General features: G+C 36.1%; 3 protein-coding genes across 3 annotated transcripts; all 3 read left to right on the top strand.

Moving 5' to 3' along the window:
- Positions 1 to 16,095: 16,095 nt before the first annotated feature.
- Positions 16,096 to 16,890, top strand: LOC11423459 (receptor-like protein 11). Its single transcript, XM_024784824.1, has one exon. It carries the CDS (start codon positions 16,096 to 16,098, stop codon positions 16,888 to 16,890), a length of 795 nt encoding a protein of 264 aa, XP_024640592.1.
- A 134-nt stretch (positions 16,891 to 17,024) lies between these two features.
- On the top strand, positions 17,025 to 18,578 carry LOC112422082 (receptor-like protein EIX2). The gene has a single exon (XM_024784823.1). The coding sequence runs from the start codon at positions 17,025 to 17,027 to the stop codon at positions 18,576 to 18,578; it is 1,554 nt and encodes a 517-aa protein (XP_024640591.1).
- A 39-nt stretch (positions 18,579 to 18,617) lies between these two features.
- LOC112422081 (receptor-like protein EIX2) lies at positions 18,618 to 19,304 on the top strand. Its single transcript, XM_024784821.1, has one exon. The coding sequence runs from the start codon at positions 18,618 to 18,620 to the stop codon at positions 19,302 to 19,304; it is 687 nt and encodes a 228-aa protein (XP_024640589.1).
- The last annotated feature ends 935 nt before the right edge of the window (positions 19,305 to 20,239 follow it).

The following is a 20,239-nucleotide window of genomic DNA, read 5'->3' as shown; positions in this document are numbered from 1 at the left end:
AGCGAACACCCCATCGCTTAAGCGAGCGATCACGATCGCTACCCAGATTTTGCTGAAGCCAGGTCGCTTAAGCAACTAGTGAGCGAACTGTAAGCGTAGAATTAATTTAGATACGACATTGTGTTCGCTTAAGCGAACTACGAGCGAACCGTGAGCGAGCGAGGACCTCAACCTTGTGTGAGCTGGTCGCTTAAGCGAGCTACCCGTCGCTTAAGCGAACTGAGTGTTAGTCAGCCCTTTTCTGAAATTTGCTTCGTGCACAAGGTAACTTTGTGAGTACTTCTAGGTGTTTCCTCTAGCTTGTATAACCTTTGTATAGACATAAAATCCTACTTAATTCATGATGATATTTAGTTGGTTAACTTTGTAAATTTTGAAGATGTTGGAATACTTGAATCAAGTGAATGAACATGTTGCATTAAGGAGTGGTGAGTCATATTAGTACATATGCATTAGTCGTTGAGTTGTATGTAGATATACACAAGTGGAGTCAGTCGCATAAGCATAAAAATGATGTTATGATGTGGACTTTGGTCCTGGAACGCTTTGTCGTTCAAAATGATGGAATACTATGTGTTCAAAACGATGTTATGATGAGGACTCATGTCCTGATAAAAGAATGCTTTAACCATTCTATAAATATGAGAGCTTCGGCTTTGTTATGATACCACATGCATAGTTGCATTTGTTCAGAAGTCTTAGTAGAGTTGTCATGTCTTGCATGAGTCTTAGAAGTGAAGTCGAGTAGTCGCATGAGTCAGTGTTACTGTTGCCATTATTGTTGGATGATGAAGTTGTTAATGATGCTATATTATGACTGCTGAATGATTATGATGATAGGGTGTTAGATTCATTTATGTTATTATATATTATCATTATTGTTTGAGAATCTCACCCATTCTGCTTGAAAATGTTGCCCTTCCTATGGGTAAGTTGCAGGTGATCTTGAGTAGTAGGTGGTGGCTCACAGTGTCTAGGGCTCTGATACGTGGGATGGGATTTTATTACTTGAATTCTTTCCTATGTATCAATTTTGAATTATTACTGATGTAGCCCTTTGGTGATTGACTTTTATGTTGAAATGGCTTTTATGCCAAGAATAATTATTGTAGACCGAATGATGTTGCAAATAATCTGCTGCGAGTTTAATGACAATTTTATGAACGACGTTTGATTAAATAGATTTTTATATACCCTCTATTTAGTAAAGTTTAAATGAAGAAATTTAGCATGCCTGTTATGATTACTCTGATTATTGATGTATTATTACTATTTAAGTAATTTCGGGAAACGGGGTGTTACAATTGGTATCAGAGCAGGTTGGTCCGTCCGACCGTATAGAAGAGTCGTGTTGAGCCACCTAGGATAGAGTGTTAACTCTAATGTTGTCTTTGCTGTTTTTTGATTTCTATTTCTTATGTAGAACCTCGAAATGGCTGGTCGTAACGATGCTGCTATTGCTGCTGCACTTGAGGATGTTGCTCAAGCTGTAGGACAGCAACAACCTGCTGCTAATGGTGAAGTGAGGATGCTGGAGACTTTTCTAAGAAACCATCCACCAGCATTCAAGGGAAGGTATGACCCCGATGGAGCTCAGACCTGGTTGAAGGAAGTAGAGAGGATCTTCAGAGTCATGCAATGCTCTGAGGTGCAAAAGGTGCGGTTCGGGACGCACATGCTGGCTGAAGAAGCAGACGATTGGTGGGTAGGTCTTTTACCTGTGTTGGAACAAGACGGAGCGGTGGTGACATGGACTGTGTTCAGGAGAGAATTCCTGAATAGATACTTTCCGGAAGATGTCCGAGGGAAGAAAGAAATAGAATTTCTAGAGTTGAAACAGGGTGACATGTCGGTCACGGAGTATGCAGCTAAGTTCACGGAACTTGCAAAGTTTTACCCTCACTACACTGCGGAGACAGCTGAGTTCTCCAAATGCATCAAGTTCGAAAATGGTTTGAGGGCTGATATCAAAAGATCCATAGGATATCAGAAGATCAGAATTTTCTCGGAATTGGTGAGGAGCTGTAGAATTTATGAGGAGGATACAAAGGCTCACTATAAGGTGATGAGCGAGAAGAGGAATAAGGGACAGAGTAGCTGCCCGAAGCCCTACAGTGCCCCTGCTAACAAAGGCAAACAAAGATTGAATGATGAGAGGCCACAAAAAGGGAAAAATGATCCTGTTGATGTTGTTTGTTACAAATGTGGTGTGAAGGGCCACAAGAGTAATGCTTGCACCCAAGATGAGAAGAAATGTTTCAGATGCGGTCAGAAGGGTCATGTGTTGGCTGAATGCAAGCGTGGAGACATCGTTTGTTTTAGTTGTGGTGAGGAGGGCCACAATGGTGCGCAGTGCACTCAACCTAAGAAGGTCAGAACCGGAGGAAAGGTATTCGCTTTGACTGGTAATCAGACTACTAATGAGGATCGACTTATCAGAGGTACTTGTTTCTTTAATAGTACTCCTTTAATTGCTATTATAGACACTGGTGCTACACATTGTTTCATTGCTTTAGAATGTGCATATAAGTTGGGCCTAATTGTATCTGATATGAAAGGAGAAATGGTTGTTGAAACTCCAGCCAAGGGTTCAGTGACTACTTCTCTTGTGTGTTTAAGGTGTCCGTTGTCTATGTTTGGTAGAGATTTTGAGGTCGACTTAGTGTGTCTACCGTTGTTGGGGATGGATGTTATTTTCGGGATGAATTGGTTAGAGTATAACCGAGTCTGTATTAATTGTTTTAACAAGACGGTGCACTTTTCTTCTGCGGAAGAAGAGAGTGGAGCAGAGTTTCTAACTACTAAACAGTTGAAGCAGTTGGAACGAGATGGAATTCTTATGTTTTCGTTGATGGCATCATTGTCGTTAGAGAATCAAGTTGTAATTGACAGACTACCAGTGGTGAATGAATTTCCCGAAGTTTTTCCAGATGAGATTCCTGATGTGCCACCAGAAAGAGAAGTTGAGTTCTCGATTGATCTTGTTCCGGGAGCGAAACTAGTGTCGATGGCGCCGTATCGCATGTCAGCTTCTGAATTGGCTGAGTTAAAGAAACAGTTGGAGGACTTACTTGATAAGAAGTTTGTGAGACCTAGTGTTTCGCCGTGGGGAGCGCCCGTGTTATTGGTAAAGAAGAAAGATGGAAGTATGAGGTTGTGCATTGACTATCGTCAGTTGAACAAGGTTACAATAAAGAATAGGTATCCACTCCCGCGGATTGACGACTTGATGGACCAGTTGGTAGGTGCTAAAGTTTTTAGTAAGATTCACTTGAGGTCGGGTTACCATCAAATTAAAGTGAAGGATGAGGATATGCAGAAGACGGCCTTTAGAACACGATATGGACATTACGAATACAAAGTGATGCCTTTCGGTGTTACTAACGCGCCTGGTGTATTCATGGAGTATATGAACCGAATTTTCCATGCTTTTCTGGATAAATTTGTGGTGGTGTTTATAGATGATATTTTGATCTATTCTAAAATTGAAGAGGAACACGCCAAACACCTGAAGATTGTGTTGCAGATTTTGAAAGAGAGAAAGTTGTATGCCAAGTTGTCGAAGTGCGAGTTCTGGTTAAGTGAAGTGAGTTTCCTAGGCCACGTTACTTCTGGTAATGGTATCGCGGTTGATCCTTCGAAAGTTGATGCAGTATCTCAGTGGGAAACTCCGAAGTCGGTGACCGAAATCAGAAGTTTCTTGAGTTTGGCTGGTTATTACCGTAGATTCGTAGAAGGATTTTCAAAGTTGGCACTTCCATTGACTCAGTTGACTTATAAAGGGAAATCTTTCGTATGGGATGCCCAGTGTGAGAGTAGTTTCAATGAGTTGAAGCAAAGATTGACAACTGCTCCTATTCTGATTTTACCGAAACCGGAAGAACCTTTTGTAGTTTATTGTGATGCTTCCAAGTTTGGTTTGGGAGGTGTGTTGATGCAAGATGGTAAGGTGGTAGCTTATGCTTCTAGGCAGCTGAGAGTTCATGAAAAGAATTATCCTACGCATGATTTGGAGTTGGCTGCAGTGGTATTTGTTTTGAAGATTTGGAGACACTATTTGTATGGTTCAAGATTTGAAGTGTTTAGTGACCACAAAAGTTTGAAATATCTGTTTGACCAAAAAGAATTGAACATGAGGCAGAGGAGATGGCTTGAGTTATTAAAGGATTATGATTTTGGCTTGAACTACCATCCAGATAAAGCTAAAGTAGTTGCAGATGCGTTGAGTAGGAAGACATTGCACATGTCGGCCTTGATGGTAAAGGAATTCGAGTTGCTTGAACAGTTTAGGGACTTGAGTCTCGTGTGTGAATTATCATCTCAAAGTGTGCAGTTGGGTATGTTGAAGATCAATAGTGATTTCTTGGGTAGTATCAGAGAAGCACAACAAGTTGATGTTAAGTTTGTGGATTTAATGGTTGTGAGTAATCAAGCCGAGGAGAGTGATTTCAAGGTTGATGAGCAAGGTGTGTTGAGATTTAGAGGCAGAATTTGTATCCCTGACAATGAGGAATTGAAGAAGTTGATTTTAGAAGAAGGTCATAAGAGCAACTTGAGTATTCACCTGGGAGCTACAAAAATGTATCAAGACTTGAAGAAGTTGTTTTGGTGGTCTGGTTTGAAGAAGGATGTCGCTCGGTTTGTGTATGCATGTTTGACTTGCCAGAAGTCTAAAGTTGAACATCAGAGGCCCGCAGGTTTGTTGACACCGTTGGATGTACCGGAGTGGAAATGGGATAGCATTTCTATGGATTTTGTGTCAAGTTTACCTAATACTTCGAGAGGACATGATTCGATATGGGTTGTGGTAGACAGGTTGACGAAGTCGGCGCACTTCATTCCGATTAATATCAGTTATCCAGTAGCTCAGTTGGCGGAGATCTACATTCAGAATATTGTGAAATTGCATGGGGTTCCGTCGAGTATAGTGTCAGACAGAGACCCAAGGTTTACTTCGAGATTTTGGAGAAGTTTACAAGATGCGTTGGGTTCGAAATTGAAATTGAGTTCAGCTTATCATCCGCAGACTGATGGTCAGTCGGAGAGGACAATCCAATCTTTAGAGGATTTGCTAAGGGTATGTGTACTTGAGCAGGGTGGAGCTTGGGATAGTCATCTACCATTGATAGAATTCACATACAACAACAGTTACCATTCGAGTATTGGTATGGCACCATTCGAAGCTTTATATGGTCGGAAGTGTAAGACTCCTTTATGTTGGTTCGAGTCGGGAGAAAGTGTTGTTTTGGGACCGGAATTGGTTCATGAGACTACAGAGAAAGTCAAGATGATTAGAGAGAAGATGAAAGCGTCGCAGAGTCGACAAAAGAGCTATCATGACAAGCGTCGGAAAGACCTTGAGTTTCAGGAAGGGGGCCATGTTTTTCTGAGGGTTACTCCTATGACGGGCGTAGGACGTGCATTGAAGTCGAGAAAGTTGACTCCAAAGTTCATCGGTCCTTATCAGATTTCAGAAAGAGTTGGAACTGTGGCGTATAGAGTTGGATTACCACCTCATCTTTCGAATTTGCATGACGTGTTTCATGTGTCACAGTTGCGGAAGTATGTACCAGATCCTTCGCATGTTATTCCGAGAGATGATGTGCAAGTTAGAGATAACCTGACGGTGGAGACCTTACCTTTGAGGATTGATGATCGAAAGGTGAAGTCTTTGAGGGGTAAAGAGATACCGCTTGTAAGAGTTGTTTGGGGTGGAGCAACTGGTGAAAGTTTAACTTGGGAACTGGAAAGTAAGATGCAAGAGTCTTACCCTGAGTTGTTTGTTTGAGGTAAGATTTCGAGGACGAAATTCTCTAAGTTGGGGAGAGTTGTAACGCCCTAGTTGTTATTTTATTATTTTTAGAATTGTTTAGAGTCTTTTGGGTGTTTTTAATTAATTTATGTGATTTATGTAGTGTGTACTATTTATTTATATAATTTATTTAATATAAATAGAATAATATAAATAATGGAATTATTTAGGAGGTTAGGGATTAATTAGAAATTAATAATAATAAGGGAGGTTTTAATGAAAAAGGAGAAGTTATAGTTTTGAGAAGTTAAGGAAAGAAAAGTCAGAAACAGTTTTAACGTGAAAACAAGTGGGAGAGGAAAAAGCTAGGCAAGGGAGAAGACCAAGAGAGAAGAGCTTAGGAATTGATTTGCTGTACTTTATCTTTGCAATTCTAAGGTAAGGGTGGGATTATCTTTCAATAGTTATAATATATGATTTCTGAAAATTAATCAATTTAACTGTTCTTAAGGTAAAATTGGGAAATTTAGGGTTAATGATGATTTTGAAGAAAATGTGTAAGAATCAGTTTTATAATGTTGTATTTGATGATTAGTATGATTTCCTACTCTATATTGTTGATGTTGATCATAATTGGATGAAAGTAGAATATAATGGATGAAGTTTTGGAAGTTCTGAATGAATGTTTGATTGGAGTTAATTGTTGTTGTTGATGTTGAATTGCTGTTTCTTTTGATGTCTGGTTGTATATAGGACTTGTAAACATTTCAGGAAAACGTTTTGGGTAATCAGGGGATTAAAATTGGGTTTTTGGAGTGAGGAGAAGTCTGAAAATCGTAACTGTACCCTGCCCAGATGAGTGGTCGCTTAAGCGAACACCCCATCGCTTAAGCGAGCGATCACGATCGCTACCCAGATTTTGCTGAAGCCAGGTCGCTTAAGCGACCAGTGAGCGAACTGTAAGCGTAGAATTAATTTAGATACGACATTGTGTTCGCTTAAGCGAACTGCGAGCGAACCGTGAGCGAGCGAGGACCTCAACCTTGTGTGAGCTGGTCGCTTAAGCGAGCTACCCGTCGCTTAAGCGAACTGAGTGTTAGTCAGCCCTTTTCTGAATTTTGCTTCGTGCACAAGGTAACTTTGTGAGTACTTCTAGGTGTTTCCTCTAGCTTGTATAACCTTTGTATAGACATAAAATCCTACTTAATTCATGATGATATTTAGTTGGTTAACTTTGTAAATTTTGAAGATGTTGGAATACTTGTATCAAGTGAATGAACATGTTGCATTAAGCAGTGGTGAGTCATATTAGTACATATGCATTAGTCGTTGAGTTGTATGTAGATATACATAAGTGGAGTCAGTTGCATAAGCATAAAAATGATGTTATGATGAGGACTCCGGTCCTGGAACGCTTTGTCGTTAAAAATGATGGAATACTATGTGTTCAAAACGATGTTATGATGAGGACTCATGTCCTGATAAAAGAATGCTTTAACCATTCTATAAAGATGAGAGCTTCGGCTCTGTTATGGTACCACATGCATAGTTGCATTTGTTGAGAAGTTTTAGTAGAGTTGTCATGTCTTGCATGAGTCTTAGAAGTGAAGTCGAGTGGTCGCATGAGTCAGTGTTACTGTTGCCATTATTGTTGGATGATGAAGTTGTTAATGATGCTATATTATGACTGCTGAATGATTATGATGATAGGTTGTTAGATTCATTTATGTTATTATATATTATCATTATTGTTTGAGAATCTCACCCCTTCTGCTTGAAAATGTTGCCCTTCCTATGGGTAACTTGCAGGTGATCTTGAGTAGTAGGTGGTGGCTCACAGTGTCTAGGGCTCTGATACGTGGGATGGGATTTTATTACTTGAATTCTTTCCTATGTATCAATTTTGAATTATTATTGATGTAGCCCTTTGGTGATTGACTTTTATGTTGAAATGGCTTTTATGCCAAGAATAATTATTGTAGACCGAATGATGTTGCAAATAATCCGTTGCGAGTTTAATGACAATTTTATGAACGACGTTTGATTAAATAGATTTTTATATACCCTCTATTTAGTAAAGTTTAAATGAAGAAATGTAGCATGCCTGTTATGATTACTCTGATTATTGATGTATTATTACTATTTAAGTAATTTCGGGAAACGGGGTGTTACAAAACTTTCCCAGGTTGCCATCAAGCTCTTTTTGATTTGCTTTCTGAATTTACTGGAGCTGAAGCTTGTTTTCTTGGATTTGCTTTTAGACTTCTCCTTCTGAAGATCAGGGCAATCAGCAATGAAATGACCAGGCTTCTTACAGTTGAAGCACCCCTTCTGATCTTCTTTCTTAGAGTTCTTGTAGCCACCTCTTTTGCTAAAAAAATTCTTTTGCTTCCTTGCCAGATACTCAAGTTTGTTGGACAACATAGCCATCTTTACAGATTGATCTTCATCAGAATCTCCATCAGGTGATTCTTCTTCAGATTCACTGGCTTTGTAGGCTTTGGAAGATTTTGAAATCTTTCCTTTAGATGGTAAAGCAATGGATTTACTCTTCTTAGAGGATTCATGCTCATTTAAACTCATTTCATGCAATTTGAGTAAGCTAACAAGATCTTCAACACTTAAAGTGTTTAGATCCTTAGCTTCCTCAATAGCAGTTACTTTGGGTCTCCATCTTGAAGGCAAGCTTCTCAAAATCTTACTAACATGATCAGAAGCAACGTAGCTTTTCTTCAGTATTTGCAATCCAGAAACCAAAGTTTGAAATCTTGAGTACATTTCTTCAATACTCTCATCATCCTTCACTCTGAATAGTTCATACTGATGAACTAGCATCAAAGCTTTAGCCTCTTTCACCTTCTTGCTGCCTTCAAAGTTGGCACATAGTGACACAAACATAGCCTTCGCAGTAGATTTGTCACTCATCTTCATATATTCGGTGCGAGGTATAGAAGCCACAATGATTCCTCTGATTTTGTGGAGCTTCTTGTACAGCTTTTTCTGAGCAGGAGTATGTATTCTTCTGTCTACAGCAGCTCCTTCTTCATCTAAATCCAAGTCATCAACTCCATCTTCCAATATGTCCCATAGCTCTTCATCCAATCCCATGATAAAGCTATAGATATTTGTTTTCCACCATGAAAACTCTTCTGGATCTCCATTAAACTTTGGAGCTTTTCCAGAGTCAGTTTTCTTGTCAGAAATATCATAGTCATATTTGACACTTGTGTATTTTGTAGAAGTAGTTGATTCCTCTCCTCCAGACATGTTTTTCTAATGGATCTTGAACTGTAACACGGTTAAGTGCTATGATAACAGAGCAAGCTCAGATACCAATTGAAGGTGAGAAAAACACAAGAAGGGGGGGTTGAATTGTGTTTTCTTTTTCTTTCTAAAAATTCTTCTTCTGATAGTACTTCAGAAGCAGTTTGAGAGTGCTTCTGGTGTAATGATCAGAATCAGATATGCTGCGGAAAAGAACAGAGCAGAGAAAAGAAAAGCAAGACACAAGCAGTTATCCTGGTTCCTTCCACAAATCGGAAGTAGTCCAGTCCCACTTGCACTTCCAAGGAGATTTCACTATAATCACAAAGATTACAAATGCTCAATACTCTCTAAGTATGAGACTTCACAAAAATGCTCAAGCACACACGCAAGAGTCTTCCAATGCTCAAGCACTAAGTAAGAGACTTCTAATGCTCAAGCACGCAGGCAAGAGGCTTCTGATCAAACAAAAATACAAAGAATTAAGTTTGACTTGAACACTTGATATACAATCAGTGGTGTTCACAATACAATACAATAAAGACTCTAGACTTTTGAATTTCTAAGATGTATCAAATCAGTGCAGAAATTTAGTGTGCTTTGTAGAATCAAATTGACAGAGTTTTGGCGCTTTTGAACTTGTGTATCTCTATATGCAATCTTCAAGTCTTCACTCCTTTATATAGAGGCGTGAAAGAGACGTTGAGATAATTAGCACGTCTAAAGAGTCGTTTGAAATCCTTTGATCATTCACCAGTAATCCTTTGCCTGATTTGGGTGTAGTCCTTTGAAGAATTAGCTTCAAATTCATTCCCATCTTGAAGGCACAAATTCTGCAGGCATAGCTGTTGTCTTGTCTTGTAGCGTGGACAAAAACAGAGTAGTGGAGGTAGTGGTTGTACACTTGTACTTTGTCAACTCTGTTAACGAAGGACAAATGCTCACTGCTATCCAAATGACCGTTGATACCTCCCTTTCAATTCTTCGTTCTTCTTAGATAAGGTTGAAATGAGAAACAGCTACTTTGGATCTTCAGTTTGAATATATGGATTAAATGTAGCTTCTGGTGATGATTTCGCTTCTGATGAAAATCTTGCTTCTGATGACCTTCTGCTTCTGATGACGTCATCACTTCAGGAGCACTTCAGCTTCAGAAGCACTTTAAGCTTCAGACGCAATTTTCTTCAGATGCTTAGAATTCTTTTTCTTTCCAATGTTCTTCCAAGACCTATTGAAATTACTTGACTAGCCTTTGGTCCTGTACACTTGAACAATTATTAGTAATAACCAATTGACAATTTTTAATACCTTGTTATCATCAAAACTTATTAAAGTTCATTGTGAAACACATTTTGTTCCAACATATGTTTCGGATCCATCTCATGTGATCCAGAGTGATGATGTACAAGTTAGAGACAACCTTACGGTAGAGACTTTACGGGTGAGGATTGATGATCGGAAAGTGAAGACGTTAAGAGGCAAGGAAATACCCCTTGTTAGAGTCGTTTGGGACGGAGCGAGTTTAGACGAGTTATATTATATTTATATAATATATGTGTGAATTTTGATGATTTATGACGATTTAGATGATTTGGAAGATTTTTAGATGAGTTATGTGTTTTGATGATTTTATGAGATATGAGACTTATTTTATTGTTTAATAAAATAAGATTTGAAAATAAAATAAAATATTTAGTTAAGGGTTGTTTTGGAGATTTTAGAGAGTTTTGGGGGAGAAAGTGAGATAAGATAAGATTTTAGGAGGAGATATAAAAAGGAAAACCTAGTCTTAGAAAAATTAGTACGTACGACTGTTTTTGAAAAAAGGAGGAAAAAGCCAAGAGAAGGGAGAATCACCATAGAGGCTGCGATTTCTTCACTTTAAGGTAAGGGTGAGACTAACTCTACAATTTTATTAATCATGTAATCCATCCGGTTGTAATTAGCAAGAATTAGGATTGAATTGGAGAAATCGAAAATTAGGTCAAATCCCTAGAATTGATGATTAAACAGTGAAAATTGATTAAATTGGTAGTAATGTGACCTATTTAAGATGTTAACTGAAATCTGTGAGGCTGTTTGAACTACTAAGTTGTTGGTAATGTGATTTAATGATTAAATGCATTACTTGAAATGTTATTGAATGATCTAGATGTTGTTGAATGAATTGATATTATGAACTTATGTTGTTGTTGTGATTTGCCTATGCTGCTATTGTTATTTAACTAAGTTGCATGAGTCATTATAAGATGAATAAGATGATGTTGAACATCCAAATTATTGGATATGTATATGAGATGATGATTAAGATGTTTTAAATGATTGAGTCCATGCATTAGCATACATATGTTGGGGGTTCATGCCCTATAGCTTTGTACTCACCATGATGGAGCATTTGCTCAAAATAATTGTTGAGGGCTTATGCCCTGAAATTATATTAATACTATAATGCTGGGGGCTCATGCCCTGAATTGGTACCACATGCATATAAGAGGTTTAGGTTGCATTGTCGCATTGTCGAGTTAAATGATTGAATGAAATGAGTACTTGATATTTGATTATCCAAGATGTATGATGTTTAAGATGATTATGTTGAAGATGTTTATGTTGTTAATTGCAATTGTTGAATTATATTGATTAATATTATTGTTTTGTGAAATCTCACCCCTTCTGCTTGGAAATGTTGCTCTTCGTATGAGTAACTTGCAGGTGATCGAGCTTAGTGTGCAGTGTTGCTGTCGTGAATGGCCTTACCTCACTGAGTCGTCTAGGTTGCTCTGATACGTAACGGGATGGGGTTTATGTTATGCATGCTTCATTCTTTTACGTGTTCATTTATTGAAGTTTAACTGAAATTTTTATGAGATGTTTTAATGAGGTCTGCGTGCCAAGACTTTATGATGATTTGAATTTAACTCCGCTGCTATTTGGTTGATGAAGGATAAATTATTATTTATCTATGTTTTTGAGATTTTTAAGAATGTGATATCCCATTAATTGATGATTACTATGATTTATGTTAAGAAATTTTTATATTGGGAAAACGGGGTGTTACAAACACAACAGTATACAAAACAGCATGACATAATAATATCAAATGCAAGTCAACAACATCTCAAATATACATTCATAATTCAAGTAATAAGTACGACATCATAATCAACATCAACACATCCTAAAACAGCTTCACAGATTATCATTAATATTGTAAACAACTACCATTCCAACCCCAAAGACCAACTCATGAACTCATTAGACCCTTTATACAAGGTTATCTCCTTCCTAAAAACATCTCTAGATGGTTAGGATAAAATTCTTACACTTAAGAAGAAATCTGGAAACATTTGGAGTGAAGAAAATTGCATTTTTAAGGTTTCTGGTAAGACAGCATCAGACATACTAAAATTACAGATTTTTCTGTCAAAATCGCATCATGATCACTAGAATCGCCTCATGATTTCGACAGCATCAAACATACTAAAATTACAGATTTTCTGTCGAAATCGCCTCATGATCACTAGAATCGCCTCATAATTTCGACAGCATCAGATTTTCACTCTTCACGTTTTCACGCCTAAAAATCAAACCGTTAACCCCTTTTCGATGCCGTTTTCGCCTACGCGCTCCTGACACTTAGCTCTATCACAATCTACAGAAAAATTCCAGTTTCAACCACCCAAAAATAGGTTTCCAAAACCTCACATAATCACTCATTTGCAAAACATTTAGACACCGACTCTTCAAGCGAAAATCTCAATTTTCATTAATCCAAACTCAAAAAAAAAATTGATTAGGAATTTAACCTATGATTATTCTACATCATGAACACCACTTATTACTTTAATTCATCAGATTATCTACTCTTTCTACATCAATCTAACAATTTTTCATCATTCCTCACTTTAACCCTAATTCTCAAATCCTCCAAAACTAATCCCACCCTTGTTAAATTTAATCATCAGAATTACAGACTTAATAAGATTGAATTTTAGTCTCACCCTTACCTTATAACTCAAAATCACCGCTATCTAGGTCTTTTTCCCTTCTCTTGGCTTTTTCTCCCTTTTCTTCAAAATTGTTGATCGTACGTTATGTTTGTTCTAAACTAGGTTTCTCCTATTTATAACCTTTTATTCTATTTTATCTTATTTCTCTTTCTCCCCAAAACTCTCTCAAATCTCATAACAACCGTTAAACTCAATATTATTTTATTTTCAAATCTTATTCTATTAAATAATATAATAAGCCACTTAATAAATTACATAATCATATAAATATATTCTAAACTCTTCTTAATAAATTCTAGATTCAATTAAATAATTAAATAAAACAAATAATTCAAATAGGGCGTTACAAAAAGAGTCTTCAATGATGATCAATTCAAATTGCAAGAGCTTCAAACAATTTATGTTGTTTTCTTGTATGCTTTGCAATGGTGCAAGTAATGATGAGCCTTTGATCTCTATTTATAGAGTTTTTGGGCTCATATAGTCATTGTAAGGTGATCAATGGTGTTATGCCACGTGTCCTGGGTCCCACAAGCTTTTACTTGAAAATCTGGGTGAACTTTCTGAACATCATAATGTTGTTGTGTTCCCAGGATGAAAATCAGAATGTTGCTGTGTTCTGCATTGGAATGTTTGGTATTCATGATGTTCTTCATCTGGGTTCATCAATGATGAATGTCTGATGAGTTTCTAGGTTTATCCAATACGTGACATGAGATTTGTTCAGGTTTTATCCTTAAAAAGTTACTTCTCCATATGCATCAAAAGTTGCTTGAAAAAGTAGGATAAAGTTACCAAATCTGTCTTGGACTTTGTGCAGGAGAGAGAGGATAGTGGATCTGCATCTTCAGGCCCATGCTTCAAGTAGATTTGCTTGATTCAAACCAAAGGACACGTTATCTCTGATGCAAGATTTCATTTTGCTAGCTTTTTCATCTTTCCACCAACTACGTTCATGGCTGGAAGCATATGCAGAAATGAACATTTTGACCTTCAAAATGTTTCTTTTGTTCTTACTTTAGGTTGATTTGTAAGACTTAACTTTTAATGTAATTAACTCTAATAGTAAAACACAACTGAAGTGCAGTGAATGCAACATCTTGGATAATATTATCATTGGAATATTCCTAGTACTTTAATGTTCATGTCTTAGATGAACATTAAAGATCCTTTTGACATAGTTCCTTGTCCATGCCTTTATTTGTTGATAGATCCATGCATATGTACTTTTCTGGACCTTTTATTCATGTCAAGTATACTTGCATGTTCTTCACGTTCTTGATGAATCTGGGTTGCTTATGAACAACCTTCTGAACTCTCATCAGAACGTTCTGATCAACTCTCTGATCAACATTCTGAACTAACTTTCTGAACTTCAGAATTAGTTCATGGATTCAATGTCCTTTGATTTCATGCATCTTGGTATGATTCAAACCTTGTTCATGTCTTAGTAAAAACACTCAAGAGCACAAGTTAAATACCAAGAAATTAATCAAAGTCCATTTATTCCTTAATCATTAAAGTTTATTATCTTTAAAATTAATTAGGGATTTTGCCTTAACAACTGTCTCAAGCACAGGCAACCTTCAAAGAAGGTGTAGAAATTTGTTTGGAATTTTGGGAGTGTTGAGATGAATAATTACATTAAGCTACACAAGATATGAAGTGAATGGGTGACGAAAAATTTCAAATACTATTAATAAGATCAAAGTAAGATTTGAACCAAGGATTTAGTGCGTGAAAAAACTAGTCATTTGCAGTACAACATATTCATTTGATTAGTTATCATCTTTGTTGCACCGACACTTGTGATTACGTTGAATTATGTAACTTTTTTTAAAAAAATTATCGGTGTCAATGTGTTTGTGTCAGTGTCGTGACCGATACCATATTTATGTCCGTGCTTCAAACTTCTTCTGACCGGTCCAGAACACTTATGTAACACAGCTCTAACAATTATGGGCATCTTTAGGAGTTTGAGGAGTTCGGGGACTTTGACACTTGTGGTGGTAGTTGTCTAAAGATTCAAATGATGTGATAAAAACAACGACTCAAACTTCAAATTCAAGTCTTTTCTGCCATGACTTGGTCCAATTTATGTGAAATGTTATTGGAAACTTTGAAAAGTAACAACCATCCAATTACATCACACTAGACTTTAAGCTAGTAATTTTGTTTTTATTTGAATGACTTTTGAAATGTTCAATTCATCGCATCACATAAAAGCATCCCACAATAAATGTTTTCTAATTCATTTTCAAATATAATACATTCTTAACGCTGATTGGCATGGTAGTGAATGTTTGAGATTTTAAAATGTGCTCCCTTCAAATTTTGGATTCGAATTCTCATATAATGCTAACGATTCATGTGGTAGATCAGTTCAAACATTTTTTTACTCTAACTTCAAGTGGGTTTTTATTAATAAATGATGAGATTGACCCTCTAAATTAATCAGTCTTTTAGTTGGATATTGAGTTTTCAAAAAATTATACAATATTACCTTCCTTTCTTTCATAATTGTCGAAAAACAAAAATCTCAAAAATTATCACTTTTAGTTTTTAATTTTTTTTTTCATCTAATTGTACCATATGATTAGTATTATGTGCATCACTCTCAAGTTATTATTCTTCAATTTGCTAATAGCTAATAAGATTAAATTTTTGTCTTAATTATTTGATTCTCAGGAACATTATCTTAATCTTGGCTAGAACGTAAGTAAAGTTAGACCATTCGCTTGAGCCTAACCACCTGTTTTAATGATAAGATTAATTTAAAAATATTATTATTTATATTTATCTTTCTAAAAATGTAACTATCCCTTTTTTTTTGTTAGGTAGTCTAGTGACTAGAATTCACCTTATAAGGTGAATAAGTGGGGTGTCCAGGGTTCGAACCCCAACCGTTATATATAATAATGCATTGTTCTACCAACTGAGCTATACTCACGTGACGTAACTATCCCTTTAATTGGTATGTAGTACTAGAGATACATCAAAAAACAATAGAATTGGTACTATAAATACTGCCGTGTTATTACATTTAAGATATTCATATAGTAAAACAATAGAATGGGAAATTATATTCTCAAACTATGTTATGCTTTGTTTTTCATTTTCTTGCATTCTGCAAGTTCAATCCATGGACATTTCAACTCAACAAGTAGTACTAAAGAAGTAAAATGCAAAGAGAGGGAGAGAGAAGCACTCTTAAGGTTCAAACAAGGCCTCCAAGATGATTATGGCATGCTTTCCACATGGAGGGATGATGAGAAAAATAGAGATTGTTGCAAGTGGAATGGAATTGGTTGCAGCAATGAAACAGGTCATGTCCACATGCTTGATCTTCATGGTTCTGGTACACATCTTTTGATCGGTGCAATCAATCTTAGTTTATTGATTGAGTTGAAAAATATCAAATATTTGGACTTAAGCAGGAATTATTTTCTTGGTAGTTACATACCAGAACTTATTGATTCCTTCACCAAATTACGATATCTCAATATTTCAAGTTGTGAATTTATTGGAAGGATACCTAACCAACTTGGGAAGCTTAAGAATTTACAATATCTAGATCTCAAATACAATGAATTTCTTGAAGGACAAATCCCTCATGAACTTGGAAATCTCTCACAGCTCAAGTATCTTAACATTGAAGGAAACAATCTTGTTGGAGAAATCCCTTGTGAACTTGGAAATCTAGCAAAACTAGAGTATCTTAACCTTGGAGGAAATTCTCTTTCAGGAGCAATCCCTTATCAACTTGGAAATCTTGCACAACTGCAGTTTCTTGATCTCGGAGACAATTTACTTGATGGAACAATCCCTTTCAAGATTGGGGAGCTTTTGATGGTGCAATCACACTAAGCTTAGGTAGAAATTCTAATCTCAAAATTAATAAGGAAAAATATGTTGATGCAAAGTGGCTATCTAGTCTCTCTTATTTGAAAAATCTTAACTTGAGTTCATTTAATATTGGTCATTCTAATCACTGGTTGAAAATGGTGAGTAAGATTCTTCCAAATTTAAGAGAATTGAGGGTAAGTGAGTGTGATCTTTTAGATATAAATATTTCTCCTTTGTTTGACTCATTTTGCAACACTTCCTCTTCTCTTACCATCCTTGATATCTCTTCTAATATGCTAACATCATCAACCTTTAAGTGGCTATTCAACTTCACCTCTAACTTAAAGGAGCTTTATCTTTCAAATAATAAGTTTGTTTTGTCATCTTTGAGTTTGATGAACTTTCATTCTCTCTTGATCCTTGACCTCTCTCATAATAAGTTGACACCAATTGAAGCTCAAGATAATTTCATTTTCAACTTCACCACCAAATATCAAAAGCTTTATCTTCGAAACTGCAGTCTTTCAGATAGAAACATTCCCTTACCATATGCATCCAATTCAAAGTTGTTATCTGCTCTCGTCTCCCTCGATATCTCATTTAATATGTCGAAATCATCAGTTATATTCTATTGGCTTTTTAATTTCACAACCAATCTTCATAGGCTTCACCTGTCAAATAATTTGTTGCAAGGTCACATTCCAGATAACTTTGGTAACATAATGAACTCTCTTTCATATCTCAACCTTTCTAACAACGAACTGCAGGGCGAGATTCCAACATCCTTCGGGAACATAAGCACATTGCAAACCTTATTACTTTCCAATAACCAATTATGTGGGAAAATACCTAAAAGTATAGGCTTGCTATCTATGTTGGAGTATCTCATCTTAAATAAGAACTCGTTGGAGGGTAAAGTCATTGAATCACATTTTGCTAGCTTGTCCAATTTGATAAGGTTAGAACTGTCATACAATTCTTTATCTCTAAAATTCAACACTGATTGGGTTCCACCGTTCCAATTAAGTAGATTGGAATTAGCATCTTGTAGTTTGGGTCCAAGTTTTCCAAGATGGCTTCAGACACAAAGTTACTTGTTGAGTCTGAATATCTCTAATGCAAGAATTGATGACACTGTTCCATCATGGTTCTGGCATATGTCACAAAATATGTATGCATTGAATCTCTCCTACAACAACTTGAAAGGAACCATTCCAGATTTACCACTTTCATTTACTTACTTTCCAATATTGATTTTGACTTCAAACCAATTTGAAAATTCAATTCCACCATTCATGTTGAAAGCAGCAGCATTGCATCTTTCTCATAACAAATTCTCAAATTTGGATTCACTTTTATGTCACAAAAATGATACAACTAATTCCTTGGGAATTTTAGATGTATCAAACAATCAACTGAAAGGCGAGATACCCGACTGTTGGAATAGTCTGAAGTCATTACAGTATCTTGATCTTAGCAATAATAAATTGTGGGGAAAGATTCCACTATCCATAGGCACCCTTGTGAATTTGAAGGCTTTGGTTCTACACAACAATACTTTAACTGAAGACCTACCTTCTTCCATGAAGAATTTGACCGATTTAACAATGTTGGATGTTGGTGAAAATAAATTGTCTGGTTCAATTCCTTCATGGATTGGCGAAAACCTACACCAATTGGCGGTCTTGAGTTTACGCTTGAATCGCTAACATTGGAAGTTTCCAAAATGTTTGCACAACTTCAGTGTTATGGCTGCAATAAGTATGAGCATGACTATGAGTGATAATGTAAGTCACATCTATCATAACAATATTACTGGCAGTAGATATGACTACTACATTTCACTCATGTGGAAAGGACAAGAAGACGTGTTCAAGAATCCTGAGTTGCTTCTGAAGAGCATTGATCTGTCAGGAAATAATTTAACCGGAGAAGTACCAAAAGAAATCGGATCTCTATTCGGATTGGTGTCTTTGAATTTATCAAGGAACAATTTGAGTGGAGAAATAATGTATGACATTGGGAATTTGAAATCACTAGAGTTTCTTGATTTGTCTAGGAATCGTTTCTGCGGTGAAATTCCTAACAGTCTGGCTCATATTGATCGTTTAAGTGTGATGGATTTGTCATACAATAATCTCATCGGTGAAATACCAATTGGAACACAGTTACAAAGCTTTGGTGCATATAGTTATGAAGGAAATCTCGATCTTTGTGGAAAACCACTGGAAAAAACCTGCTCAAAAGATGATGTTCCAGTGTCATTGGTGTTTGATAATGAGTTCGAGGACGAGGAGTCAAGTTTTTATGAAACATTTTACATGAGTTTGGGACTTGGATTTGCTGTAGGATTTTGGGGATTCATTGGACCATTATTACTTAGTCGGTCTTGGAGATATTCCTATATCAGATTCTTAAACAGATTCAATTGGTGACACAGTAGCTAGGAAGGTAAAGTGTATCATAGTGTAGGTTAATTTGATGCATGCACTACTTTTCTCTGTAAATTAGTTATAAACCCGTGCTTCGCACGGGTTCAATAACGTATTCGATAAAAAAAAAAAATTGAAAGAAGAGATGTTAAAACGACGGAACATTGTGATTCATCATAAAATATGTATGTGCTGATTAAGAGAGCATATAATTAGTTTATGAGATTAGAAATTAACATAATATTTATGATGAAAACAGTTGGAACCAATAAAGGAACCAATGATGTGTGAATTTACATATAATCCAAAATTATAAAAAAGAGTGTTGTTGTTATAGAGTTACTAAAAAATGATTGATACCCATATTCACATCAAATGAAATCAAACAAAGAAGTAACATCGGTGAGTGAAGATAATCTAGTTTAGGATTATAGTTAAGATGATCTGTTGAAAATGCGAATCATGAACACCAAATCTTTACTTGGAAACGACTTGAACATGCATATTTTTAGGTGGCTTCTCTAGATCAAAAATTAACTTATCACATACCTTTGACATATGTTCACGACAAAATTTGAACAATTGGCTGCCTAAGTATTTTTTGTAATCTGCTCTCTTTGCCGTTATCAAGTGAAACTTATACCTTTTTTGAGCTTGTTTGTCGATGAGTATGATTGTTTCCGTATTCCTTTTAGAAATGTCATTGATATCTCATTTGAGAAGTGTTAGGTACAAAACAAATTGCAGTGTCAATTAGAAGTTATATATATGTACATTTCTAAAACAATTACCAAAGCATTATAAAGATTTACTGTAGGAAAAGAGCATGTTTTATTTTGTTCAAGAGATTAGGAAAACAACATTACAATTAACATGATACTAATTGGAACCAATGTGCAGATTAACGTTACATAATAGTTAGGTTTATAAAAGAGATT

The sequence above is a fragment of the Medicago truncatula genome, chromosome 5 (assembly GCF_003473485.1).
Source record: "Medicago truncatula cultivar Jemalong A17 chromosome 5, MtrunA17r5.0-ANR, whole genome shotgun sequence".
Lineage (NCBI taxonomy): Eukaryota > Viridiplantae > Streptophyta > Magnoliopsida > Fabales > Fabaceae > Medicago > Medicago truncatula.
Note: the sequence above shows the minus strand (reverse complement) of the source record. Positions and strands in the feature narration are given on the sequence as shown.

Excerpts from the sequence above, each read along its gene's own strand:
- LOC112422082 (XM_024784823.1), top strand. The coding sequence starts at position 17,025 with ATGGTGAGTAAGATTCTTCCAAATTTAAGAGAATTGAGGGTAAGTGAG.
- LOC11423459 (XM_024784824.1), top strand. The coding sequence starts at position 16,096 with ATGGGAAATTATATTCTCAAACTATGTTATGCTTTGTTTTTCATTTTC.
- LOC112422081 (XM_024784821.1), top strand. The coding sequence starts at position 18,618 with ATGGCTGCAATAAGTATGAGCATGACTATGAGTGATAATGTAAGTCAC.